Source organism: Tinamus guttatus, unplaced genomic scaffold (assembly GCF_059628265.1).
Source record: "Tinamus guttatus ecotype Peru unplaced genomic scaffold, ASM5962826v1 Tinamus_guttatus_pri_ptg000115l, whole genome shotgun sequence".
NCBI classification, from domain to species: Eukaryota; Metazoa; Chordata; class Aves; order Tinamiformes; family Tinamidae; genus Tinamus; species Tinamus guttatus.
This window is the reverse complement of record NW_028288649.1, coordinates 9,845,687-9,871,948: the sequence shown is the minus strand read 5'-3', so window position 1 is coordinate 9,871,948 and position 26,262 is coordinate 9,845,687. Positions and strand designations below refer to the sequence as shown.

At 35.8% G+C, this 26,262-nt stretch overlaps 1 protein-coding gene across 2 annotated transcripts in view; it reads left to right on the top strand.

Moving 5' to 3' along the window:
- KCNH8 (potassium voltage-gated channel subfamily H member 8) overlaps positions 1-25,800 on the top strand; it is a 167,623-nt gene extending 141,823 nt beyond the window's left edge. For both annotated transcript variants that reach the window (XM_010223299.2, XM_088521180.1), the window contains 5 exons: positions 11,263-11,301; positions 12,974-13,329; positions 15,618-15,724; positions 16,764-16,840; positions 24,958-25,800. In XM_010223299.2, the coding sequence (XP_010221601.1) occupies positions 11,263-11,301; positions 12,974-13,329; positions 15,618-15,724; positions 16,764-16,840; positions 24,958-25,662 (1,284 nt within the window). In that variant the 3' untranslated portion in view covers positions 25,663-25,800. The remainder of the gene's footprint in view (positions 1-11,262; positions 11,302-12,973; positions 13,330-15,617; positions 15,725-16,763; positions 16,841-24,957) is intronic.
- The last annotated feature ends 462 nt before the right edge of the window (positions 25,801-26,262 follow it).

Here is a 26,262-nt window from a genome sequence, read left to right as displayed (position 1 = left end):
TAAGAAAAAATAAGACAATTTAAAAATGTGACCGAAAAGCAATAAAGCTAAAGTGGCTTCCCTGGCCTACCTCCCCCCACTGCTGTAATCTTCTTCCCCACCTACCCCCAGGAAAGTGATTTCTGAAAAATAGGGTTTAATTCTTGTCCTTCGGGTATGTAGAACTTACTAAACTTTAAAGATTTTTTAAAACATAATCACGCTCTGGTTGCTATTAGCAATACCACACAAATTGCAAGGGATATTCCTTCTATTCTACTGGGAAACCTGAGAGCAAGCCAAAGCTATTGTTCCTGAAGGTAAAAACAGCTCTAAAGCAGCTCTAAGAGCTCTGTAGCATAAAATAGGGGCATAGTTGGAAAGGACGATTTCTGCAACTTCTGCTTAAAAATAGGCTGAACAGTCTCTGACCCATTCCAGCCAAGCATTAAGCATTCACTTTAAAAGCATACACATGTAAGCTTTTATCCTCCTTTATTTCTTGCTTATTTCTAGACTTTTACCTTTTTTTTTTTTCAGTGCTACCAAATGGTCTTGTTCCTGTAGGCAAGACAAATGGATAGTAAAAAAATATTTTGAATGCAAACACAAGGTTTAGCTAAAAGTCTGCCTATTCAGTCAGTCTGTACATTATTCATTTGACATAAATTCATTCTTGCCTCTTCAGTCATGATTTTTCTAATAACGTATGTTGAACATGAGTGCTGTTTTCCAGTAAAGTAATAACTCAGAAGGAGTTACATATCTGATTGTCTATTATTCATAAACCATGGAAAGTGAATGTTATTTCTGGCTTTAGTATCTTTTTTGGGTTTTTTTTTTGTTTTTTTGGCTGCATAATGAATAGACTCTTGTTTTAAAGAAACAGATCAAAATTTCTTATGTGCAATTCTATAAATATTACGGAAGAAATAGTAATGATTTTTTTAATAGTTGCTTTTATTTTTGGCAAGTATTGCAAAAGAAAACTTCAGTCACATCATAATCACTTATTCATGTGTTTAATTTCAGGATGCCAAAAATCTACTAATTTCTTGGATATTACTTATGTGTTTATAATAGAATGCTCAAGGGCCAGGTTGAAGAGCTAGGTTCTAAAGTAGCTCTTACCACACTGCTACACTTTGCCATATTTTCTCCACCTCAGTCTAGACCACAGTTCATCCGGTACACTGGAGAACAATAGAAGGTCCCAAAATATTTTCCATCATAAATAATTTCCATAAAAGACTTCCAAATAATCCCAACCATTTTTTTTAATAAGGAATTGAATTTTTCCACATTGCCCAGTGGCTGTATAGAAAGCAGTGAGTGCCTAGATAGGTGAAAAGCCCCTTTGCTACCTATGAGTGTGGATTGATGCCTTTTAGGAATACTTGTCATTTTTTTAAACAAACTTGCATGTAGTTAATCACACAGCTTTGTTAGCAGCTTGTCTAGGATATCATGTATTATTACTGTAGGGGTAATAGCAGCATCACTGATGCTTGATGTCTGTATAAATTTGGTAAAACAAGAGACCCTCATTCAGTAGCACTTATTTTTTCTTACTGTGTTCCCATACAAACAATATTGCAAGCGAATAGAGAAATGAAAAAATACCTCAAATAAACAGAAGTCTAATATTTTTATCTATATTATTATTCTGAAGAAACTCAAATATTTCTGATTATTATCCTTGCATTATCCTTGCATTATTATCTTGCATTATTATCCATGAGCATTTGGAAGTCACAGAAAATAAAACCCGGTTGTTATACTAGTGTGCCGAGCTCCTGACTACTGTCCACCCCATTCTGCCTGCCTAACGGCTCCTGTAGACTCATTTTGCCTTTATAATTCTTTCTGTGTGAGAGGGGGATCTGCAAAAATCTCATCTTCTCAGTGGGCATAGTATAGGAATGAATGTGCTCCTCACTCTATCAAAACCTAAAATCACTCTAAAATTATGACCACGTAATTGGCTTTGAGACATGACTCCTGATGTGCCCATCAGGTTTCCCAGCAGCCTGCCTGTGTGGCCTGCTCTGCAATCAGTGCTACTGGGAAATATTGCTCATGCTTTACAAGCTGCGTGGATTTATTTTTTTTCCATACTTTCAGGGAATACCTGATCCTTTTTTTTTCTCCCCTTTTTCTCCTTTTTTCTTTTTCTTTTATATCTTCCCTCTATTTCTTCCTCTTTCTTTACTCTTTTCTTTCCCTCTCTCTTCCCTCTCACTTCTTTTTCCTTTCCAAAATAAATACCCCTATTGCTGAAGTAGGCAATAATAACATAATCTCTTTACAGTTCTGTGGAAGGACAAGTAGCAGGATCCTGAAGCTATAGAAGTAGCTAAAAATCCTGTGTCTTTAAAAGAAGACCGTCTTTAAAAGAAGCAGGTTTAAAAGGAAAAAAAAAAAAAAGGCAATTCTTTTCTGATTTTAAATGTGTGAGAAACAGTTTGCCTTTTTCATCCAGCTCCTTGCAAGGCATTTTGCAGTTCTTCTATCCAGCAATGTGCCCTCATGGCCGAGAAGGTCAATGAGATTCTGGCCTACATCAGGAGGAGCGTTGCCAGCAGGTCGAGGGAGGGGATCCTGCCCCTCTACTCAGCTCTGGTGAGGCCGCGCGTGGAGTATTGGGTGCAGTTCTAGACTCCCCAGTACAAGAGGGACGTGGAGCTTCTAGAGAGGGTCCAGCGTAGAGCAACAAAGGTGATTAAGGGACTGGAGCATCTATCTTATGAGGAAAGACTGAGCTGGGCCTGTTTAGCCTAGAGAAGATTGAGAGGGGATCTGATCAATATGCATAAATTCCTGAGGGGAGAATGTAGGGAAGATGGGGCCAAACTCTTCTCAGTGGTGACAGGACAAGCGGTAATGGGTACAAGTTGAAACACAGGAAGTTCCATCTCCATGTGGGGAAGAGCTTCTTTACTGTGAGGGTGACAGAGCCTTGGAACAGGTTGCCGAGAGTCTCCTTCTCTTCAAAACCATCCTGGATGCCACCCCATGCCGTGTGTTCTAGGTGTCCCTGCTTGAGCAGGGGGTTTGCACTAGATGATCTCTAGAGGTCCCTTCCAACCTTAACCATTCTGTGATTCTCTGATATTCATGAAATTAAGCTTACTTTGATGGAGGTTTGTCTATCTAAAGATAGATGACCATGATGGTCAGTGGTCATGACTCACTGATGGAGTTAGATCTTTTTAAATTGTTTAGTATTGTTTTCCACTAATCCTCCTTGTTTTACAAGTCTTTTACTTTACACCTAATGAATAAGGATGGACTTGTAAGAATGAACTACAGGAAGTTGAAGAGGACAAAAATCGAATAAGCCATTGAGTTTTGTCTGAACTCTTAATAAGTGTATGTGACCCAGCTTAACATACCTACCCCTGTGGGCAATCTTTGTCTCCTGTGACTGGCTTAACAGATAGGAATTATCATTAATTAGACATTATTTGCAATAATGCAAATGCTTTTATATATAGGTGTATACATATATATGTACGTTATTAGAATTTTCACAATTGAACCTAAGCAGTTTCTACAAAAATATATATTTTTATTGTATTTAGAATTAAAATATTCAGACAAGCGACAAAACTTCTTCTAATTTTAGATTTGAGTCATTTTGAGCTCTCTCCATTCTCATTCATTTCACTTCCTGGGATTATTGCATTCTGCCTCAGATTATAAAGCTTAATCAGAGAGTTACATGTAGAAATAATCCAGGATATTAAAGCAGCTTATTGATGTTTTTAGAATGTGGTGTGAGAAGGGCATAAAACACTGTGCCAAACAGTGTTTCAGGCAGGAAAAAATGCTGGCTATCAAAGAGTACTGCTTTGGAATCTAACCATTTCTATTTTAATTATGCAGGGATGTTAATATACTTTTGATAGTATGCTGCAATATGCCTATGTATAACCTTTATAATATTAGTATTATATCTTTGTTTCTGCATTCAAAAAAGTGGAAAATAAAACTAACATTCATATATCTTGTATTTTACAATACACGATATTAGAGGGGCTTTTTGGTATTCACATTTATTTTACATTGATACAGCAAAAATCAATAAGTAGCTTAAATTTGGAAGCATTCTTCATTAACCTATACTGTGTAAGGCAAGATAAATTTATGAAGAAAATAAGAATAAATCTAGGATTTTTTTTCTGTGAGAATACTAGTTCTGAAATCTCCAAGTGCCTTTGAAATGTAGTGACCATGCTGGAATGGCTAATATCGTAAAGTTCCTGTATCACTTGCATAGCCATTTTAACCTCAGAATACATGCTGAAGTGCATGAAATTACAATATGATCTAGTCTGCGAGCAAACTGTCTATAATAAGAGCAACCTGCACATCAAATAGGCATTCTACATGGTTTTATGTTCCAATTTATGGAATTGTTAATATTTTTAATTACAACCTTTTAATGATATAAAAGTAAATACATCAGAATATTTTCCATTTTGTTTCTCTCTACCTTCATTCAGTAAAACCAAAACAACAGAAACTACCTACATAACTATAACTGTGCTCTTCTGAAAACTCCTCTCTTACCTAAGACATATAGGTCACTTTTTGAACACTATGAGAAATAACATAATTACTGTGCTATCATAGTTATGCATAAAGATTAGGGGAAGGGAGAAGATGAGACAGTTTAGCAGAAAGCAAAGCTTTACTTGACAGGGACCCTATGTCTTGGAGGTTTTTTGTGTCTCTGTTATTGGATACCTTCTCGGTGAACCTTGTGTTAAGCCTATTCTGAAAACAGATCAGAAGCACTACCAGAAACACCAAGTCTGTTAATTAACTATTTGGCACACTATTTTGGCTCCTCAGATATTTGGGTTGGTGACAGAAATGTCAGAGATAGTCAAGCACTGGCCATTTAACAATAGGTCTTTGTAGTCCTTTGTTTCCTGTGGTGCTTCTATGAAAAGAGACATTAGCTCATTGCATGTAGTACCCTGAACTACTACTCCAAAGTGACACTGTGCTTTTGGAGACACTGCATTGTGTATAAAGTAGAGGTCCTCTCAATCCCAGTAGTAATTCATAAACCCAAACAGAAGAACACCAATCTACAGACGACAAACACAGAGTTTAAATCCCCAGGTTATATTTTCAGTCTAAATAGTAAAGCTAATTGATTTCTTAAGTGCTGTTGCTTCTATAACAGCCATATATGCATAGGGTAAAAAGATCTGAGAGATTTTTTTTTGAATGAAAAGCACTGTGTTATTAATTAATCATTTTTATTTTAAAATTGGCACTTTTTTTTCTGACTTTTCCCTGGCATTTTTTCTGATTGTTCAGGACTCTGAGATGGATTTTAGTTGTCGTTAGCAAAACTATGTTTTGCACAGATGGCACAATCATTTAGACATGTCAAGACTTATTGCTGGATCCTTTTCATGGGATGATTTGGCTTTGTAGCCTTCTGCATGAAATTATTGTCTGGGAGTTGGTGCCAGAAGGAGTATTGGAATGACTCTTGTTTACAGCTTGCCCAGTTTGAATCAAATTTCAATTGCCTTTTTTATTTTTATTTTTTTCTAAGGTATCTATTATTTACATCTCTATTACAATTATGTATAGCAACCAGCTGAATAGGCTTAAAACCCAATCCTAAATGCTTGTTCCTGTTTACAGTCTGTTTCTTGTAAAAACAAGAGGAAGAAGGGCTAGTTTATATGGAAGAAAATGAGAGTTAACAAGAATTTGAGTGCATCTAGGTGTGGCCTGATGGACATACAGGACCAGTGCATATGCAATCCAGAAGGCAGTGGAGTCATATAAACTATAGGCATCAGTTTTTGGTGTTGGAAAGGAGGGTAATAAGATTCAGGAGTGACTGAATTTCCACATAGCTGTTCTGAAATCTTTTTTGGTTTTGTTTTCAATGCACTTGCAAAGGAAGGTAGACCAAAGAACATTTTTCATAGATTTTTTTTTTTTTATCCTAAAGTGAGTTATTTTGATAGAATTAGTATAGGCCTACTTTTTCAATTAAATAGTCTTTCCAAAGTCTATTTGTGTAAAAAAGTATGTTAAATTATGTTTTCCAGTGGCGGAAGTTTTGGCATTGCCATCCTTGTAATATGAAAGATGGCAGGAAAGACTTATTTTTTGAGTCAGGTTCACTGAAACTGCAGGACCCAGGTATTGAGTCACTTATCAAACTTTTGCTTTATTCAAGTCATTGCTTTTGCAAAATTTAGTCTTATATATTTGTCTTCTATCTCCATTCTTTTAGAAAAATTAATATTACTCTAATATCCAGTTTCATTTCACACTGTGCTACTTTAAAAACTGAAACATTTTTTTCTGTTTACTTATTTGAGTACCCATGTTTTCTTCATTTCTGACCTATGTAGCTCTTCTTGAGCCATGAAGCTGCGAGGAGCTCCAAAGGGCTTAGATTTTTTGTACTATGTGTTCATACAATAAATTGCATCACAGGAGAATGAAGTTAGGTTGGCCCTCTTACTTAACAAAGTTATATACTTTGCCTTTTCCTGATATTTTCACATGACAGGACATGACATCATGCCCTGAGGTAAAATCATGCCTTTCCTTTACTGGGAAAGTTATTGCAAGACTGCTGTCTTTGAAGGCAGTGGCTTTATTTAAACATATATAAAACTTCCAACTTTGATTTTAATATCAAGTTAATGGTATAAAAACAGAAACTACCTCACACAGTTTTACAGCCTTGAAGTGGGGACTCTAGTCAGATATCAATCCAAAGTTTAAGTCCTGCAAACATATATGAGTCTGGGTGAGTCTCATAGAGTTTCAGAAGCTAAGCCTATGCCTTAGTATTTGCAAGAAGAGGAAGAATTTTGAGCTTTATTGGTTTCCAAGGTGTTAGAATTTCTTGTAATTTCTACTGATATGATGTAAACCTTCAACAGTTTTCTGGAATTACTGTGATCACACAGTAGGAATATTGAAATGCTCCCTTCACAATATTTTTAACCTGTAAACCATTCCAAAGTGCTACCTGCCAGAATAACATGTATCCAGATCAGGTCTGCTTTCTCTCACTTTTGTTTGGAGATGGGGCAAATAAGAATATAGAAGTAGAAATGACAAATTTTACCAGCCACATTTACTACTGAGCCAATTTTGACTGGGGCAAAGGAGAGGTTAATTTTTGTTGCAGTGACACAGTCACTTTTTGAGTTAGAAATGCAATAGATCTCATGTTAATAGTAAAACAATCAAGTATAAACAAATATTTATATGAACCCAGTGAAATTATCCTCCAGGTTTTAATGAAATATGTTATAAGCAAACCCTAAATGCCTAAATATAAAAGCTCAAATGAGAAATCTGAATCCAAAAAGCTATTCAATCACGCACACAGAAAAAGCTTATTCAAACCTAATCATACCCAGACAATTTTTGAATGCTTAGATTAACTCCACAAGCTATGATAATTTGTTCAGAAAATAGAAAAGATGTAGAATATGGACTTAATAGAAGGTTGCAAAGATCATGGTAATTCACTATTATTGCTCACCTAAAATAAAATAGATTTTTGTTTCTAATTTTGGTGCTCAATCAGTATGCTCTCTGCTGTAAATTAGATCAGAGGATGTTGAAAACAATCTGCTCCTGTTTTTTTTTTCTGCAATACATGAGAAAAAGCGATAAGAAGGAATCTTAGAAAATAAATTAATGAGCAAGCTCATCGATTATAGAAAGTGTAATCAGTAAATGTAAACATAAAAGAATCATATTTGAGTTAAGAGATTCTTCTGAATTCCTTTGTCAGTGGTCTGTGATTCGAAGGATTTGTAATATTTCATTGAAAAACTTCCTGATTGCAAAAAACTGAGGGCTGAACACGTGTGAGGCACTAAGCTTTTCAGTGGTACAGTAATCCCTTGTTATGTGCTCATATCTTTTCCATTACCATACAGTGAGTTTGCAAAGAGCAGAACATATGGCATGTGTTCTGTTGCATTTTTGTTTGTTTGTTCCCAAATGCTAACTAAAAACATTTATATTTTAGCTTGATTTCAAATCCTTTCCTGAAACACTGTTTTACGCTTTTGACCTCATATGCAAAGTATTTTTCATATAATTTGGGATCCTAGACTTGCAAGAAAATCACTGAAATTATATTTCTACCTCTCAGGAACAATGACAGGGAAGGCAATAAGAATGAAGCCAATAAAATCTGATAACGTTCTTTTAAGCCTGACAAATACAGATTTACCTACCTGCTTTACCTTCAAATTTAGCTGTATCTCTGTATTTCTCCATTCATCATTTTGTAATTTTAATTCATGGTTTGGCTACAATATCCCTTAGATATTCCTTTATTAAGGCCGCTGTCCCTTAGCCATGGAATAAACCATCTTGAGATCACTGGCTTCTGATTGATAGCAAACAAGTTTTAAGATGTTGAAATGCCCTTTTTGGTTTGCAATTAACAATGATAAAGATTACTAAATTTTTAAGCTTCGTTTATTCACAGATTAAACAATGACAAGAACATAGATTTAAGACTATGTTCACAAAATAAACTGATATGATTCTGCTTTGGGTACTTGATCTATTACTATTTTATCTTGTGAAATTAATTTTAATGGTTGGTTGGTTTTACAAAATTTAGAGACACATCAGGGCTGCAATTAAAATAAGCCTCTAAGAGTATTTCACACATCTTATTGTAATGACACTCATTTTTTTTCCTAATGGTTAATAAGGAAAATACTTGTGTTTTCCTTCCTACTGCCTGTATCCTTTAACATGCTACTTCCCTGTAAATCTACTACTTTCCTTTAAAAGACCATAACATTTGCCATCTTGAACCCTCTTTCTTTTTATATAAGAAACAAAGACATAAAGTAGACTACAAAAGTTTGTTGACATAAACAAAAAGTTTTAGCAGACAGAAACTGGGACAATTCTTCATTTTCACCATAATTCTTTTCTGTGATACTGCTTTTTTAGCGAGATAACTGTATGTACATAGTTAAGTCTTTAAATTTACTGGTTTTACTTTTTTGTTTGTTTGCTTTCCAAAAACATTTTCTTTTATAACTTTTCTTTTCCTCTTTGAGAATGGTGTTTTAGTGGTGGGGAAGCGAGCAAGAAGGGATTGGCTGGAAGAGGTTAGGGATGGCTCACTGTGGGAATTTTGCCTGGTCACAGATTGATTATAGTTCCTTTTATTAGTTTTTAAACTACCAAGTCACAAAACTCAGGCTGTAGTTTTGTGTACCAAGGATGCAATACTCAAAGTTACAAGTAATAAATACAGTTGTAGTGGATTAAGGAGCAATTAGAAGATTCCTTGGTGTGTTTTCCATGGCGTGGAGGAGATGTTTTTAGCTGCAGAGACTTTCCGGAAGTATCAGTCTACCCCACTCAGAAAGGCTGGAAGGATTTGGGGAAATAAAAGAAGAAAATCTGAGGAAATGTGTCAGCTGGTCCCTGATCATACCTCTCCTTCTCTTCAATCTTTCTACCTTCCTCTTATGGATCCCCCTTCCCCTCCTTGCAGAAAGAGGAAAGATCTTTATGCACATTCAGTCCTCTCTAAAGACTCTGTCAGGCAAATTCTTATTTTCTGAGCTCTTTTCTTTGTGAAGTTGCTAATGTTTGTGATTGCTTTGCAGTTTTAATTAATGCTGCTATTTATATTGCATTTATATTGCACCTGTGCCTGGAAGCCAAGCAAATTGGGGCCCCACGATTCTGAGCACTATTGTAAATTAATCTCATTAAACATGTGTGCAAATTGCACCTAATTCTGTTTTTTAAAGCTTCAGTATTTTAATATATTCCCCATTTCCTTTTTCTCCTAAATCTTGAAGGACATAGTGGTTCTTCAATTGGCATACATTACAGGCATTACATTACATAGGTTACAATGAGAGATTTCAATGTCTGAGTTTAGCTGTTCTGCTAATATCATCTAATACTTTATCAACCTGAGGAAGAACACAGCAGTTATTTTATTTAAATAGCCTAATTATTGCAGTTGTTCTGTCTGACAGTCTGATGAGTGTTATGGCTAGATTTATGGATACACCTGCTACTGGCTTGGCAGATGTGGAGTAGGATTTCTGATTACACAAAATTAAATATGAGTAAAATATACAATCATATATTGAACCACTAATAATACCATCATTTTTATGAGCAATTGCAAAACAGCTTTCAGGATACCCTGAAGGATCTGTGAAGGAAAAAAAAAATCAGAATAGAATGATATTTTCTAAATGCGTGCCTGAATACTGTATATTTACTTCTTCTGAAGACTCTTGGACAACTCCAAAGTCCCAATGACTTCTAGAAAGGCACAATTCCTTCTGTCTGATGAAGATAAATAATACAATACAATGAATTTTAAATTGTGGGGTGTTAGGTAGTATATGCTTTGACATTGAAGTCTTAGGAACATAAAAGCTGAAAATCACTTCTGAAATCTCAAGGGCTGATGGACTAAACTGTTGTTTTAAACCTGGCACTTGGGCTGTCTGACACTTGCCTGTTAACAGGATGCAGACTGCTCAGTAAACATCAGATTGCTCATGTCAGCCAGTATTCAGCAACTCCTGTGGATCTTGCTGTGAGGATTTACACATTTAACTTACATGATTTTTTTCCCCGAAAACGGGGTTTTCGTTTGTTTGTTTGTTTATTTAATCCAAGAGGAGAAAATTTCATGTAGTTGAATAACTCAGCACATATCTCCAGTGTTGATCTGACTTGCTTCAGTCTTATCACAATCTTTGAAAAATCCCTGAAATAAATATTTAGGTACTTATGCTAATGCTTGATCATGTAAATATAAGAAGGACTGGTGCAGGAGAAAAATCTAGGCAGAAGCAGCAGCAAAACAGTGTGTTGCTCCTGCATGGAATTCCACCAGAGCAGCAATGAGCCGGCAGCCCCTTCTCCCCTAGGCATGCAATTCACCCATCTATGTTCACAGGTTGGGAGCTTGAATCCAACTTTTTACTGATTAAAATAATGTTATTTTTGCTGTTTTTTTTAATGAAAGGAAAAACAAAATCTATTCAGATACAGCTTTGTTCTGCCAGCATCTATTTCTAAGTGGCGTCATCAGCATAGGTGCTATGTTGCCATTTAATTTAATATAGCAGCTGTGTCACAAAATTCTTTGCTTGTATCAAAAGAATCAACAGAAATATTTTGGTTTAGACATCTGTGTGCTCATGGAAGCCAATACTGTGGAGATGTACATATTTATTAATTTTTTTTGGTATTTTTCAGGTAATATCAAAATTATCAAACAAGTCTACACTATCTCAGGTATGTTAATCACATTTTAAATATGCAAAGTTGACTTTGTGCATAGTAGGGCCAAAGGAAAGGTATAAAGACTCCAAGAGACTTTAGTGGTTTCAGAATAGCCCTTTAAATTGGATCCTGTATCTAGTTGTACCACTGTTGAGTTTATACAAATAAAAGTTTAGGATCTTTTCTTCCAGGTGCTAGGTTTAGATATGCTACCACAGCACCTATATTTTAATTGTGTGTTTACTTAAGCTGAAGTTTAGAGTACGGTCAGAGTTCATACTCTGTAGAATATAGACTGTATCAGAGCTAAGTCCTGTAAAATTTGTTCATCACGTTAGTCTACCTTTGAGTATTACGGTTGACAGCAAGACTGCCATTATATTTTATGTAGACAGATCTTTTAATATTGTTTTAAATTCTTACCTTTTCCTACATCTCCAATTGAAATAACCTAATTCATTACATCTGCTCAATGGATACAAAAAGAAAAGCATTCATTCAGTGAAAATGTGTTGCAGTACTCATTGAAATTGCACTCATGTTACCCAAGTATTAAGACCAGAACATTTGCATAAATTCCTCAAACCAGCATTTTCACCCACCCATTTGAGCTTGGTATGAATTTGAAAACTCTTGGATGCAGATTTTGTACATAAAGTTAACAGTGCTTCCCATCTTTAATGAAGCTCAAAACCTTGAGAAGAATAGCCTGAAAAATAAATAAATAAATAGCAAACTTTTCTGGGAAAAAAAAAAAAACAGGCTTTCCTGTTCACTCAGATATGTAGAGTTTGTAAATTTGACTTAAGATGTGATTGTGCCTTACTGTCCTAATCCAGTAAATTGTATCATTTGAATAAAAGGGATTATTTTAAATTATGGCCTGATGGTCTGATCTCCACGTTGGTATATCTCCACAGTCACAGCCAGTGTATTTTCTAATCATGAAACAATAACAAGCAATACGTTGTTCTCTCAGGCTGCTCTTTACTCAGTACGTGAAGAATAGAATACCCTTTAGGTCCTCTAAATTGCCTTGTGTACAATACCATGCATGTACAGCAGGTATATTTTAAATAGATGTAATTTTGCTTTTGTTGGCTTGGTTCCAAAGTTTACACTGTCACAGTTAATGGGATGTTTGGTAAGCTAAGAGATTTGCCCACTGTCCCTGCAGACACGTCAGGCCCAATGACTAAGAAAGACAGAAAGAGCATCTGCGTCCAAACTGAACTGTAATGTTATTTACATGTTATAAATATCTCTGCAAGAAATGTGAAAATACACAAATTACCAGTCTCATTGCCACAGAGTTATTTCTTCTGAATGTAACACTCAGATTCCTGGTACACCAAGAGAAAGGAAAAGAAAGATTTACCTATTCAAGCACATGGCCTGTAAGAATTGGCCATAATCTTTTTTGGTAATAAAATACATTGCAGTGAGTTTACTGGTAATGTTACTAGAGGACTTTTTAATGCATTTGTGTTTAATGCTCTGTGTGTATATACCTACACCACTGAAGAGCTAAATAGCAGGAGAGTTCCAAAAGAGCCCTAGTTCTAATTAGAAATAAAACCTATAAATGATCAGGTTTTGTTCCAGGATGAATATTAAAAGATATTATGTTCCTACAGTCTTAGGCTCTGTATTTTATGTTAATATGTATTATCTGCTATTTTAGACAGAGCTCAAGGGAAATGGAAATATAAAAAAGAGACTTGCATCAATTGTGGAAGATGAAGAGGAGGATGAGGAAGGAGAAGGAGAGAGCAGCTCCCTTTCACCTATCCATACAAGAAGCACAACTTCCTCTCAGCAGAAGAAGGCTGGAAGCAGTAAGAGCTACCTAGGGAGGAACCTGAAACAGCTGGCCTCAGGAACGGTGCCGTTCAACTCCCCCATCCGTGCTTGCAGTTCAAACCCCTTGAGAACCAAGCATGAAACCGAACTCCATTACTACTCCAGAAAGAAAGAGAAAAACCTTAAGCTACACCTTTCGGCAGTGAATATCAGTGGTCCACCGGACCTCAGCCCAAGGTAAGAATTATGAATTGTTTTCTTCTTCCTTACTGTGTAACTTTGCTAGAGAATGGTGGTCATATTAGAAAATATTTATTGTTCTTTAATAGTTCCTACTTTCTTGGAATGTCAACATTTCATTAATCCTGCAGAGAAGGAAAAGTCGTAATGGTATAGGAACTATCACATACTATGTAGAATTTTATATATTGAGGGCTCTGTTGAGAGGTAATGAATTTCTATCAGGAAAAATGGAAAGTATTCTGCAATTATGTTTGACTTATTTGAATAGGCTGGCTTTACTGTATCATTTTGGCCTTCTATAATAACATATATCCCCACAGTAGTCATGTAAAACATTATGAGTCCATCACAGGGAAAGTAATTTAGAAAGCAAGTAGATAATAATGGAGCATAACAGTGTAAACACAAAAATTACTGGAAAAGAGGATTCTAATGGAAAACTGTTACCTAGAAAATTCAGAAAATATTTCAGGTTTTTTAACATTAGAGAAGGGAAACTTGAAGTCATATAGAAAGGAACTACATAGTTGAGAAAATCTGTTCTGTTATTAATTATGATGCAAACAAAAGTTATATAATGGCTTATTGTGGTATTAATACTGTATAGTTTAAAATATTTTATTTTTTTACTAGTTAAGTGATTTATGTGACTTATTTCCACATTGCTGCAATCTAATCAGTAATTGCTAACAAACCAAGATTTTGGGGACTAGTTCTTCATATAAATCACAGTCTCTTCCCTGATGTATGAGAAACGGCAGCAGTTTACCTTTCAGTTCATGTTTCGGGTTCTGTAATTTGAAATATTTTGCGTTTTCAGAAACTTCTTTTGTTCACCAGGAGCAGAGTAGTGGTTTCAGCAACTTAGTATTGCAAACATGACATGCAGCTTGACCAATATTTGTTTAGCACGGTTAGTTAAGGCACTTGCCTCTAAGGATGTGATGCTAAAGGCTACACATGACAAAGTATAAAGCAATCTTTCTCCTTCATCATATATTTGATCAGTATATAAACACATTTCAGATAGGGGCTGGGTACAAGTGAATTCTTCCCTTGCCAATACAACAGGGTGAATATGTCTTCTTCACTAGTGAAAGTGAACTGAGTAATGGGAAATGTTTCATTTTCTTTTGTAGACATCTCATGAATTTGGTTTGGGTCAACTGTAACTACAGGTTGTTATACTTGGCAAAACAAGTGGTAATTCAGGGAACAGATGTCTTTCATATTTTGAAATGCAATTTGATTTATTATAGCTTGGAACATATGCAGCCAGGCTTTGGCACCCAAGGCTGCAAAAGCAAATGTGGAGCAAGTTTTGTTGCATACAGTTTTCATTATTTTTATTTCCATTTTTAACTGCAAAATATTCCTTTTAGTAGGCTGCAACATTGGCTTGTAATATACAGGCTTTTGAGACTTGATTTCCAGCCAAAAAGCTTTCATATTATTTACTAAGATATAGTGCTTATGTACTCAGAACCCTGAAACTGACAACAGGTTAAAAAACTTTTTTTAATAACTACTTCTAATAACTATTAAAAAGAAAAAAAATCTTAATTATAGTCCTAATTTTTGTGTGCTCCTGAACAGAAGTGTAAGTAAGGGGCTGAGAAGAAATTGGCTTGGATTGAAATGCCCTGTCAGTACAGCTGAGATAATTTTTAAAAGAATGTGGGACTGGAGTTAAAAAAAAAAAAAAAAAAAAACCACCTTTTCCAGTTAGATCAGATATCAAGGCAACAGTGACATTGCACTCTGGGTCTAGAAATGCATTTTTGCATTTAGCTTGCATACAAAACTGCTCTGTACAAGCTAGTGAGTTTTAACCTAACCTTAATTTAAGAATAGCTGTCTGTGTTATAGACTATGGGCCGCTTTGGACTGTGGTATACAGAGATACCCTAGTAAATCTATTAGTCCAGGCTTAGGGTCTGCTTAAATAACAGAAAGCCTAAATTAAGAGCCTGATATGAGTAGGGGATTTATGTTTCACAGAGACGCAGTGAAGCACATTAGGTTTGCATAGCAAAAGGAAGAACAACAACCAATTATTTTAGATAGTTTGGTTTTTTACTATATTTATATTCAATATAAGTTCTGTTAGCACCCAGGATACACAGCAAAAGTTATGGTAGGTTTGAAACTCTGATTAATTATATTTGGTCTCATGTTATTTCTTCCAATAGTAAATTTAATCCTTAGTGTCTTACAAGAAATTATATGAACATAAGAGTTCTTGTATTTTTCTAAACAAGGCCCCACTTTTTTTTTTCCAGAATTGTTGATGGAATTGAAGATGGAAATCGTAATGAGGAAAGCCAAACCTTTGATTTCAGCTCTGATCAGCTCAGGCAGGAATCCAGGGTATCTCCTACAATTGGAGGTAAGTGTGGCCTGAGAAATCACTCAGTAGAGAAAACAGCTTTCAGAATTGCTACTTGTTCTCCTTTTCTTATTTGATTCTCAAAAGGATAATTCCTCACGAGAGGCATAAAGGGATGTAAAGTGTAACTGTGCTTTCAGTACCACTTACTCTAGAAAAATACAACAAGGTCTATAGGCCAATTGTCCTTCTCCTGCTAACAGTCGGTCATGATAGAGAGCTTACAAGGAATTTTGTATTTTCCTGAATAACATATAAGGCAAGTAATATTGTAGGATCAGCCATGGGTCTGATGCTCCCAGACCTTTGGGCACAGAAGGTAACACAACAAATGGCACAATTCAATATTGAAGCATTTTAATATCGAATGAAAAAAAAAAATCACAAAGAGGCAAATTTGACTTCCAATTTTTGTTAAACTGAGATGGGGCAGGAGAGATTGGAGCATCATGCTTTTCAGAAAGTGAAAAACACTCCTCCTCATGTGGTTCCTTGTGGAAGTGAAAGCATGAACAGTAAGTGTTTTTAGGCAGCTTTAAATGACCTGCACTCTGGAAAGGATGATGAAATAGCAGCACACAGAAACAAAAGAGGCCAGGAAAAGAAGTGAGAAAGAGAGAACACAGTGGACTGATGCTGAAGTGACATAACCAGTACAGTCTTATACCTGTTGCACAGATGCACAGGGGCCATTAGGACACATCACTTCCTCTCGGAGCAATAAGAAAATAATAGGAGTTTACTTTTATGTATGTGCTTATGTATGTGCTTAAAAAAAAAAAAATACCCAAACTGTTGAGGTGTCACACCATTGGTGCCAGCACTGTCATTCTTGGTCCTTGCAGTCTGAGCCTGGAGCGAGCTGCACAGCTTACCTCATTTGCGCCTTTCTTACACATTCTACATTGAGCATTTTACTTTCATTTGATCCAACCAAAAGCTAGGTTTAAACTTAAAGTGATTGGCAAGTGATAGACTGGCATTTCTAATTCCAAGTTGTTATACTTCTCTCATTTACATGCAATTCAATTATTTTCAGAAGCTGAAATTGGTGCAGCTGTGCTTGTTATCAAAGCAGAAGAGACCAAACAGCAGATCAGTAGGCTCAATAATGAGGTAAGGAAGCAGGCAGGGAGTGGGAGGGATTAACAATGATTCGAGGAATTCTGGGGGTGGGGAGGAAAAAAAAAAAAAAGGGGAATTTGTGAGTCTAATAAATGTGGGCTTGAGTTTGAAAAACTGAATATGGTTGTTATATTCAGGAAAGTCGAGTATTTAAAACTTTTTCAGAGAGTTATTTGCTACAGGAAAACTATATAAAACCTTGTGCCATATGCTTGAGTCAAAAATAATTTAAAACTTGATTAGCATAACTAGCACATCCAGTTTATTTAGCATTTCTTCTTGTTCCTCTCGCACTACCTGAGCATGTTTAGAGCTAAGCAGGAATTCATCCATTCCTGCTCAAGCAATTTGTCTTGAAAAATACAGAGCTGATATTACTCAATGGTGCTTTCCATCTTTCCCTCCCAATAAATTCAAACCTGTAGCCCACTATCAATCTGACACTTAGAGGAGAGTTTCTCTGTCTGAAAAAAAAGGCAAATCTTTTGTAATACCATGTTTTCAGTTTATGTTTTGTTTGGTTCATATTTCCAGTCACTGTAGTACTTTAGCTTGCAAAATGAAAGCATCACAAAAACTTCACAGTTACATTGCAAAACTAAATTTGGTTTCTAGCATGCTCTGTTTTTGACACAAAGAGTTTAGAGATAATTTTATCAATTCGTGTGAGGAAACATCTAAATATGTACTTTTTGAAGTCCAGCTATACACCTTGCATCACTTTTCCTTCTCTCTTTTGTTATCACAAATGTGCATTATGCACATGCATAAGCATTATGCATTCTATCTATGCAAGTGTATTAAGTATAAACACACTTGCGTGAGTAAGTTCAAGTCTATGTGACAATGAATAGGCATAAAATGTGGACCAAGACTAGTCTGGAAGAAAAAAAAAAAAAAGTGTAAGAGACTAGCTAGTGTGGATTTAGACTTAAGGTAGCATTCAGGGATCAGCTACCAAAGAGGGAGGTGGATGTCCTTCAAGTCCTTCCATGGATCAAAATTTACGTTGAAAAATCTGCGTCCTTAACAAGGCTCTGTATTGCCTGTTTTATGTGATTGTGTATTCACATACTCAAACATGCAGCTAGGAGTTTACAAACCCAGTGATTTGCTACCCTTCTAAATGAGCCTGTGACTAGCCTTGGCTATTCTTACTACTACAGAACACTGCCAATAGTGGTTAAAATGCTAGCAGACCTAGAATCTGAACTTTTCTGTTAAGACACTCAGCCTCCTTTTTAAAAAAGAAAATATGACAAAACAGGTCACAAGTAGCCAGCAGCAGCAAACATCATCAGTAATACATTTTCCAGTGGACACCAAAAAATCAATCAACAAATGGAATAATAATTGCGTTCAGGAAAGGCAATTGCATTACAGCAGCTCACTAGATAGCTTTAAACTCTTTCACCCATTTGTTGGGGGAAAAGACATGCATCTGTCCCTTTAGACATTCAGCACAGTGTTTTGTTAGAAAAGGACATAAGAGTCTCACTAAAGCTAAATCTACAAAAGCTGCACCCATCCTAGATGAGCACTGGGATTCTTGGCCACATTTCAGTTGTATGACATAATCCAAAGGGAGGTTCAGATACTAAAGAACAGGACTAGCAAAAGAAGTGATTTTAGCCTTGATTCCACTTCTGGAAGTTCATTTGGTATTAACTTTAGGAATAATGGAGCCACATATTTCCCCTAAGAATCCTCAGATACAATGCCTCTCCTGGAGCTGGTACCAAAGCCAGCAAAACTTCTTTCTTATGCAAAAGGAGAGAAACTTCAGCATGACTCAGATTCCTATTGTACAGCTCCATAGTTTGGTGCTTAGCTGGTTACCCAACTTTTTTATTCCCTCCCATAACCTCACTCCTTAGTTTCAGCCTGAATGAGAAACAAGCTGTCGGCCAGGACTTCCTGCTCCTGCTTGCTATTGTAGGGTGAAGTGGAATAGGACTACCTAATATCTCCCCACGAAAGCTGTTCCACTTAGTCCCCCTTTTTTTTTCTCTCAATAAATGAATATTTAGACTGACTTTGATTCTAGTTCACCACCAAGTGAGAGAGTTATGGCTCAGGTTCTTGCTCTTATAAACATTCAATTAATTAAGCAACAGTTTCTTAAACATGAAGATGAAGCTTCATGATTAAGTGATCCAAGAGCTTGACACATTTTCTGAGCTGGAACAAGTTTGATTTAAAGTTCTGCTCCAGATTAGGTAGAGTGAGGATTTAGGACAGTCTTCTGTCTTACAAGTGTACATCTTTCTTTTGGAGAGCTACAGACACCCAAGGCAGTTCTGCACGTTTATTTCTCTGAAGATTGATCAGACAAATGTATGTAAACATTCAGTACTTTTTTCAGAGGCACCATTTCTCTGACACAATCATTCATAAGCACTGAAGTAAATTGAGTAGCCTACTAAAAATCCTTCCTAATATTCTGAGATACTCAAAGGGCCAAAAGATTACTTTGGGACACTGCCTTCCCTTGTATCAATGTCTGTGCCCTACTACACATTTAGTTCTGTGAAATTTCAGTGCAACCTCTGTGAAAAGAGCATGGAAATACTTTGATTCAATGTGTAACAATTAAATCTGGTTTATTTAAAATGTAGCCCTGTTGAAAATATGAAAATACTCAAGTTTTATTCATTCTCTTTCTCTCCTAATTTGCAGGATATGTGAGTGTATATGTAGCTCCTCGTGACTCTCATGCTCAGATACACAAGACATAGTTACTGCAGAGCAAGCAGATTGACTCGGGTTTCTTTCTTCTCTTGTCCCAAGTTCTTCTCATGCTCGACTTAGCTCCTGAGCCACACCATACTGCTGTATTAGTTAAAACCAAGAGTCACAGCCAGAAGTAGAGCTATAATGTTGTGGCTATCAGATCGTCAGACCTGTTTGCTTTTCTGATCAGCCCAGAGTACAGGCAGCATAAGTGTGGCTCTGCACACATTTGCCCATGAGGAGATGCTCTCAGAGGTCCAAGCATTATTCAGAAACATGCATTTGTATTTATAAACATTGTATTTATAAACATATATTTATAAAAATATTTGTGAACATTGATATTTACAAAAACAGTGCAAGCAACGCATAAGGCAGTGCTTCAATTTGGAATTTGGGGGGGCTTATTTCGTATTTTACCACTACTACAGAATATTCAGAGATCTACCCACCATTTTTTCCCATTCAACTGGAAACCAAACATAAGGAATATTGCCAAGTTTTGTCCTAGAAAACTGCCTTCTATTTAGCTACACTTTGGAACAGATAGTGGAAACAGCTCATTTTAATTTTAGTTTTCTAACTATCAAGTGATTAAAATAATCTAAGTATTAGGCACTTCAGATCAGTGAAAGTGAATTCATGGGAATATTTTACTGTTTTGTTGAAGAGATTCAGCTAACATAATGAACAATCCTAAATAAATATTTATTTAGTCATCTAAGTCAACTGGATCAGTTAAATTTTATAGTTAGAATATTTTAAACATATATTGCATCCAGTTTCATCCACTTCAAGGAGAGAAAAAAGGCATATTCACTTTTAGCAAAATAGATTTGTTAATACTAAAAATTCATACACAAGATGCACATTGTAATTTTATAATCAGTGACAAAAAATGGCAAAATTTGGTAAAGAATTTAATACATACATCATGGAGGCTCTTCTGTACTTGGTGGTTAAGACACCATCCCAGACACATAAATTAATCAAAAGAGGAAGCAATGGAGTGTAAAAATTTATTAGGCAAAAGAAAATGACTTAAGTTTTAATAAAGTGTTATTACCATGGTAGGAAATAACCATTATTCAGTTAACTCGAATAGAAATTTGCCTCCCTACATCAAAAGGTCTGTTTTCCTAACATCCTTCTATAAATGTAAATCTCTGTTCACATGTAAACTCACCACTATTTCTTTTTTTTTTTTATGAGATACAAGAAAAAGCTGGTTGGCTTTCTCTTTCTAAAAACATTTTACACTGTAATATTTTCTGGCACATCTCAGCAAAATCAATTCCCCTCCATCTTTCTTTGCTCTTCACATCTTCTAAGATTCTTCCTTGGCAACATTTTCCTCTGTCATCAATTTGTTCTGATCTTTTAAAAATCAAAGTATCTTATGCTCCACCAGCCCAATCAATTATGAGACACTAGAAGTCACTTCTTGCATCCATTTAAAAAAAAAATGCTGTTTATATGTCCCAGAAGCATGATTAATGCATGCAACGTGTAATTTAATGAAACTCCCCAATCCCTTTTCTATAATACTCCACATATGCAGATATTCCTTGTTTTATATTTATACTTACATGTCTGACATTTTCTTTTCAAATGTAATATTTGACATTTAACTTTGTTGAATTTCATGTTATTGATATTTAAAGGTGGAATTCACGTTCAAACAATGAATAAAAGCTGATTAGGATAGGCCCTTAAAAAGACTGATTTGAAATGTCCCCCCAGAATGACAGCAGACCATTGATCATAAACCATTCCAATCAGGTGTGAATCCAGTTCACAGAGATTACATTTAGATCATATTTTTGTGGTTGGCATAGGAGAGAGTCATGTGAGTGTTAACTTCTCAGTAGTCTTTTGACAAGATATGTCTACGGTTTCTTATCTACACAGCCAGTTATTCAGTTAAAGAGAATTAGGTTATTTTGCCATGATATATTCCTGATAACTTTATGTTGTCTGGTTGCAGCTATTTTGTTATGTGCTTATAGAAATTGTTTGCTTAATAATTTTTCCTGATCTCACCACTGGGATCACATACAACTCTTCATCATTTTTTTTTCTCTTCTCCCGGCCACCTCAATTTTTTTCTGATCCATCATGAGCTCTCAAAGTCAGTAGCAAGTCAGACAGAGGCTGTCTCTGGTCACTTCTGAAGTACCTGAGACAGTAATTTCCAAACTTTTTACACACCTCTAACACAGTGACACTTTCCTGATCCTTCTAACCTGAAGGCAACATTTACATAAAGCTATTACCATAGAATTACTGCTGTAGCACGGCAATTTGGGAATCCCATTTTTAGAGACTGGGGTCCTCTTAGTTTGAATGTATTTAAGTTCTCCAGTCTTTTATACCTCTTCACTTGTTTAATAACAATTTCAGTAATCTTAAAAGTCCCAATTCATTTAGCCAGAGTGGTTGCCCTGAAACTGCCTGAGATCCGGTTAGTAAGACAGCAGAGAAACCAATAACTTCTTTTTGTACTCATACATGATTTGATGAGCTTCCAGATCTCTAGAGTTACTTTGCTGAAACTGAACCATCTGTCACTGCCTAAATATTATACAATTAATATGAAGTCAAAATAGTTGCACTGGATTTTTTTCTCCCAACTAACTCCATTCCTAAAGCATCATTAGATCACAAATGTCTGTCCTCATAACACCAACAGCCACAAAGAGAATGAAGATTGGTAAAAAAAAAGTCTGTCTTGGCTTAATTTTCATCACATTCATTCACCAATGCACTTACTGGAAATCAGCGTACCAACAGGTAGTTAATTTGACAGACAAACAGCAGTTGTCTGTGAAGACAATTCATTCTGACTTGAAAGTCTCACAGATTTCAGCAGAGCAGAACAACCGGTGAAACACCAAGCAAGGGAAGAGAGAAGCTGCAAGTCAGGCAGCTTTTCTGCATTGCCAAAAGGCAGCTTCCATTTTTTCTTAAGAAGCAAACTTTCTTCTTCACGTCTTTGAGTGTTCAGAGAGAGTGATGTCAGGAAAATCTCAGTGTGATGTGGAAATTGTAGAAGTTAGTAAACCACAGAGAGTAAAGATAGCAAATAAATATTCTATCAAACCTCTAATCAGAAAATTAAGGCTTTCTTCCAGATTTCTACAGGAATAGTGATGAGAAAGAGGCTTTTTTTTCCTAGCAAATGTAATATGAGAACACAAAATATTGAAACATATAATGAACCAAGAAGCTAATTTAACCAATAACATTTAAACAAAGCAGTAATCATCTTCTTACATTATATAGATTATATGACTTTTGTGGAAAGATTTAAATACAATCACCTCATTTCCTATTAAACTATATCAAAAAAGTATCCAGTTAAACTGCACAACAGTTTAATAGTGGTAGTAAAGAAAGCCAGTTGCCACGGAAATGTAGAGGACATTTGGAAATGCGAAATAAAATTACTAAAACTTACATTTGGTCAGGCATATTTTAATGTTACTATAAAAGTTCATACCAAAACAAAACATTTTCTTCTTACATTAATTCCTCTTCATGTCACTTCTTGAAACAACATGAGATTGTCAACATTATACACAATTTTTTTTTCAGGTACAAATGTTATCTGCTTATTTATATCTGCTCAAGAATCTATGTGAAGAGGATAGCATACATATACGTATAGTACAGATAGTACTGTCTATCTGTCTATCACTATACACTCAAATACATAGTATTTGGTAGTAACCAGTAAGTGTAGAAATAAATAGTAGATTATTGAAGGCCTTCAACACACTTTTTAATCCAGAAAGATTAGTGGTTTGTAAATTCTAATCAAAAAGCTTTTAATGATCAAAAGAAAAGAAAAAGCAAAACAAACAAACAAAAAACATTAAAATGTATTTACTTGGCTTCTTTGCCTAGTGACAGTATTAGATCAAATAGATTTTATTAAATAGTGGTCAATATCATCCAGTAAGTATGTTATGAAAACTTTGGACATGAAACTATCATACTACTGAAAACTTAAAACTTACATCAAAGATTATTTTATCAGGTTGTTGTTTATCAAACACTGTGCAAGAGCAAAGTCATGAAAAAGCAACACCTTAAAGGGTGCATAGCTATCCAAAATGGTATCTGGACACTTCAGGCAAGCTACAATTTGTACTCGTGGCAGTCCTGAATTTGCATTGGTTTTGGGATTTATTCTTTTCTTGTATTGTCTCAATGAACTAGAAAGAGAAATATGTTAAAGAATAATTAAACTTTTTAAACTTTTTAAAAGCTTTTAAGCAATTAGAAATGAAAGAGGAAAAAATTGTTCCACCTAAACAAAGATGTCTAGTTGGCTCCTGTAACATGTCCCTCAATGGCCTCCTCTCTTAAGCTGTTTTATCTCCAGGGCCAGGGTGATCATTTAAAAAAAATAAAATAAATCATATAATGTATTTGAATTCTTAGTTTGGGGAGTTGAGTGGATTTACAGGAACTGTAATAGAACAGGAAATTGAACTGCGTTCCTTCCAACTTAGCACTTCTTGTCCTGTGGAGGATGGTAATGCAGCCAAACCCAGCCTGAAGCGTTCTTCTCAGTAGATTTTCTGTAAATGTCCTGTCAGAAATATATATGCGATATGTCTGATTACATGAAAATTAATTTGTGATGGACATATAATTGATGGTCTCTCTACTTCAGGGTGAAGAAAGTGTCTCTGAATTAGCCTTTTCCATTTTTGACAAGTGATTTATCCTTTTGAAGATAAATGTGCAGTCATGTATTTTCAACAGATTACTTTCACTACCATCACCATGAGAAATTATTTTTTTTTCCCCACCAGTAATGGCAGTGATTTGACCTAAAATAAATTGATTAGCTGCCCCCAGAAGCAAAGTTCATTTGTATTAAAAAAAAATTGACCCATTTTAACTTCCTACAAACTTTCCCTTAGGAAGAAGGAAAACAAAATACATTTTGGTGAGCCGGTCATTTTGATGCCTAGATTAGGTTGTTGTTTCCCAGAATATCCCTGTGATGTCATAAGGAATGTCTCTATTCAGACCTAAACTTGCTTTATAAAACAAGTATAATTTAAAGACTAGTGTATTCTGCTTAGGATGTATTTTTGTTGAGTTGATTTAATTATTTCAATATACTACAGCTGGTGTAACATGTAGCTGTGATAAGGTAAGTGAATAGACTATTTCCCATATGTATATGTATATCTCTTTTAAGGAAAGATATTGTGTATTGTGCCATGTAATCAGTGCTGATGTCCTTAGAAGGAGAAAAAAAAAAAAAAAAAAAGGTAAAATGTGTTTTGAGGAATGTTTGCAAAATGCGTATACTGCATAAATAAGTATTGGAGGATTTTGCTCTACCCTCACAGGTGACAACTTTAACTCAAGAAGTCTCACAGTTAAGTAGAGATATGAAGAATGTGATGCGCCTTCTGGAGAACCTGCTGGCACCGCAGAAGCCTCCAGGGGTGTGTGCAGTGCACGGCCTGTCCAGGAGTCCGACCACGGGAAGCCTGCAGACTCGCATGGCTTGGACTACGCACCAAACTTGCACGCACATGCAAGCAGGGAACATTGCTTGCACCAAAGCACAACTTTGCCGGGCTAACACGTTGTGTGACATTTGGGATACAGATCTATCTTCTGTAGGCAGCAGTCCCCAAAGAACTGAATCCAACATTCAAAATTCTATGGACAGTGAGTTTTATTATACTTCAGGCCTTGAAAATTCACCCTCCCAGTATCAGGTAAATCAGAAAGATAATCTACAGTTTTTAAGATGCACATCTCCCCACTCAGACACTACCTTGACTCCTCTTCAGTCTATTTCAGCAACTCTTTCTTCTTCAGTATGCTCCTCATCGGAGACATCGCTGCACCTCGTGCTCCCCAGCAGATCCGAGGAAGGTAGCTTTAGTCAAGGAGCGGTCAGCTCTCTGAGCCTGGAGAACCTGCCAGGATCTTGGGACTTTGAAGGAACAGCAGGGGCAGTTTCTGCGCAAACCACAGATTTCCCATTAGACATTGTGACAAGCACAAGGGATGTTAAAGATAACCAAGCCATAGATGTATAATGAGGCAAAGTTAACTCTCGCTAAAAGCATGTTCCACAGCTGCCCGTTTTAAATCTAGAGAGTACTGCACAACTGCTTTGTTTGACATTTTCTCTAGCAATCAAGGCCTGAAAAAAAAGGGGGGGAAAAAAAAAAAAATCAGATTTATAGAAAGCAAGAAAAGGTATTTCTGGTTCATACTTTAGGGAAACATTTCTAGATTCTAGAAGCATGTTGAAAAGCTTTTTGTATACAGACGTAACTTACTGGTCTGTTTGGCAGACTTTTGTGATCGAAAGACCCTGAGGGTCGTGAGGAGCTAGAAGTCTGGAACAAAACAACTGTCCTCAGCAGCTTTTGTTCGTGGAAGTAAAGGTTTTCCCTGAGTGGCTGGTGGTTGTTCCCAAACAATATCTATGGCACTGTTTGTTTGAAGTGATCATGGGTCCTGCAGGTCTGTTTGTCAGCTCTGTGACAGCAAAGGGACAATTATCGCTGCATGTCATCTAGACAATCAACCAAATAGAGTTGATAGAGAATGGATAGTTGTTGCACGTTATTTGTCATGTAAATGAAACCTCTTAATTTATCAAAAATACTATTTTTATAAACTTGCTATGA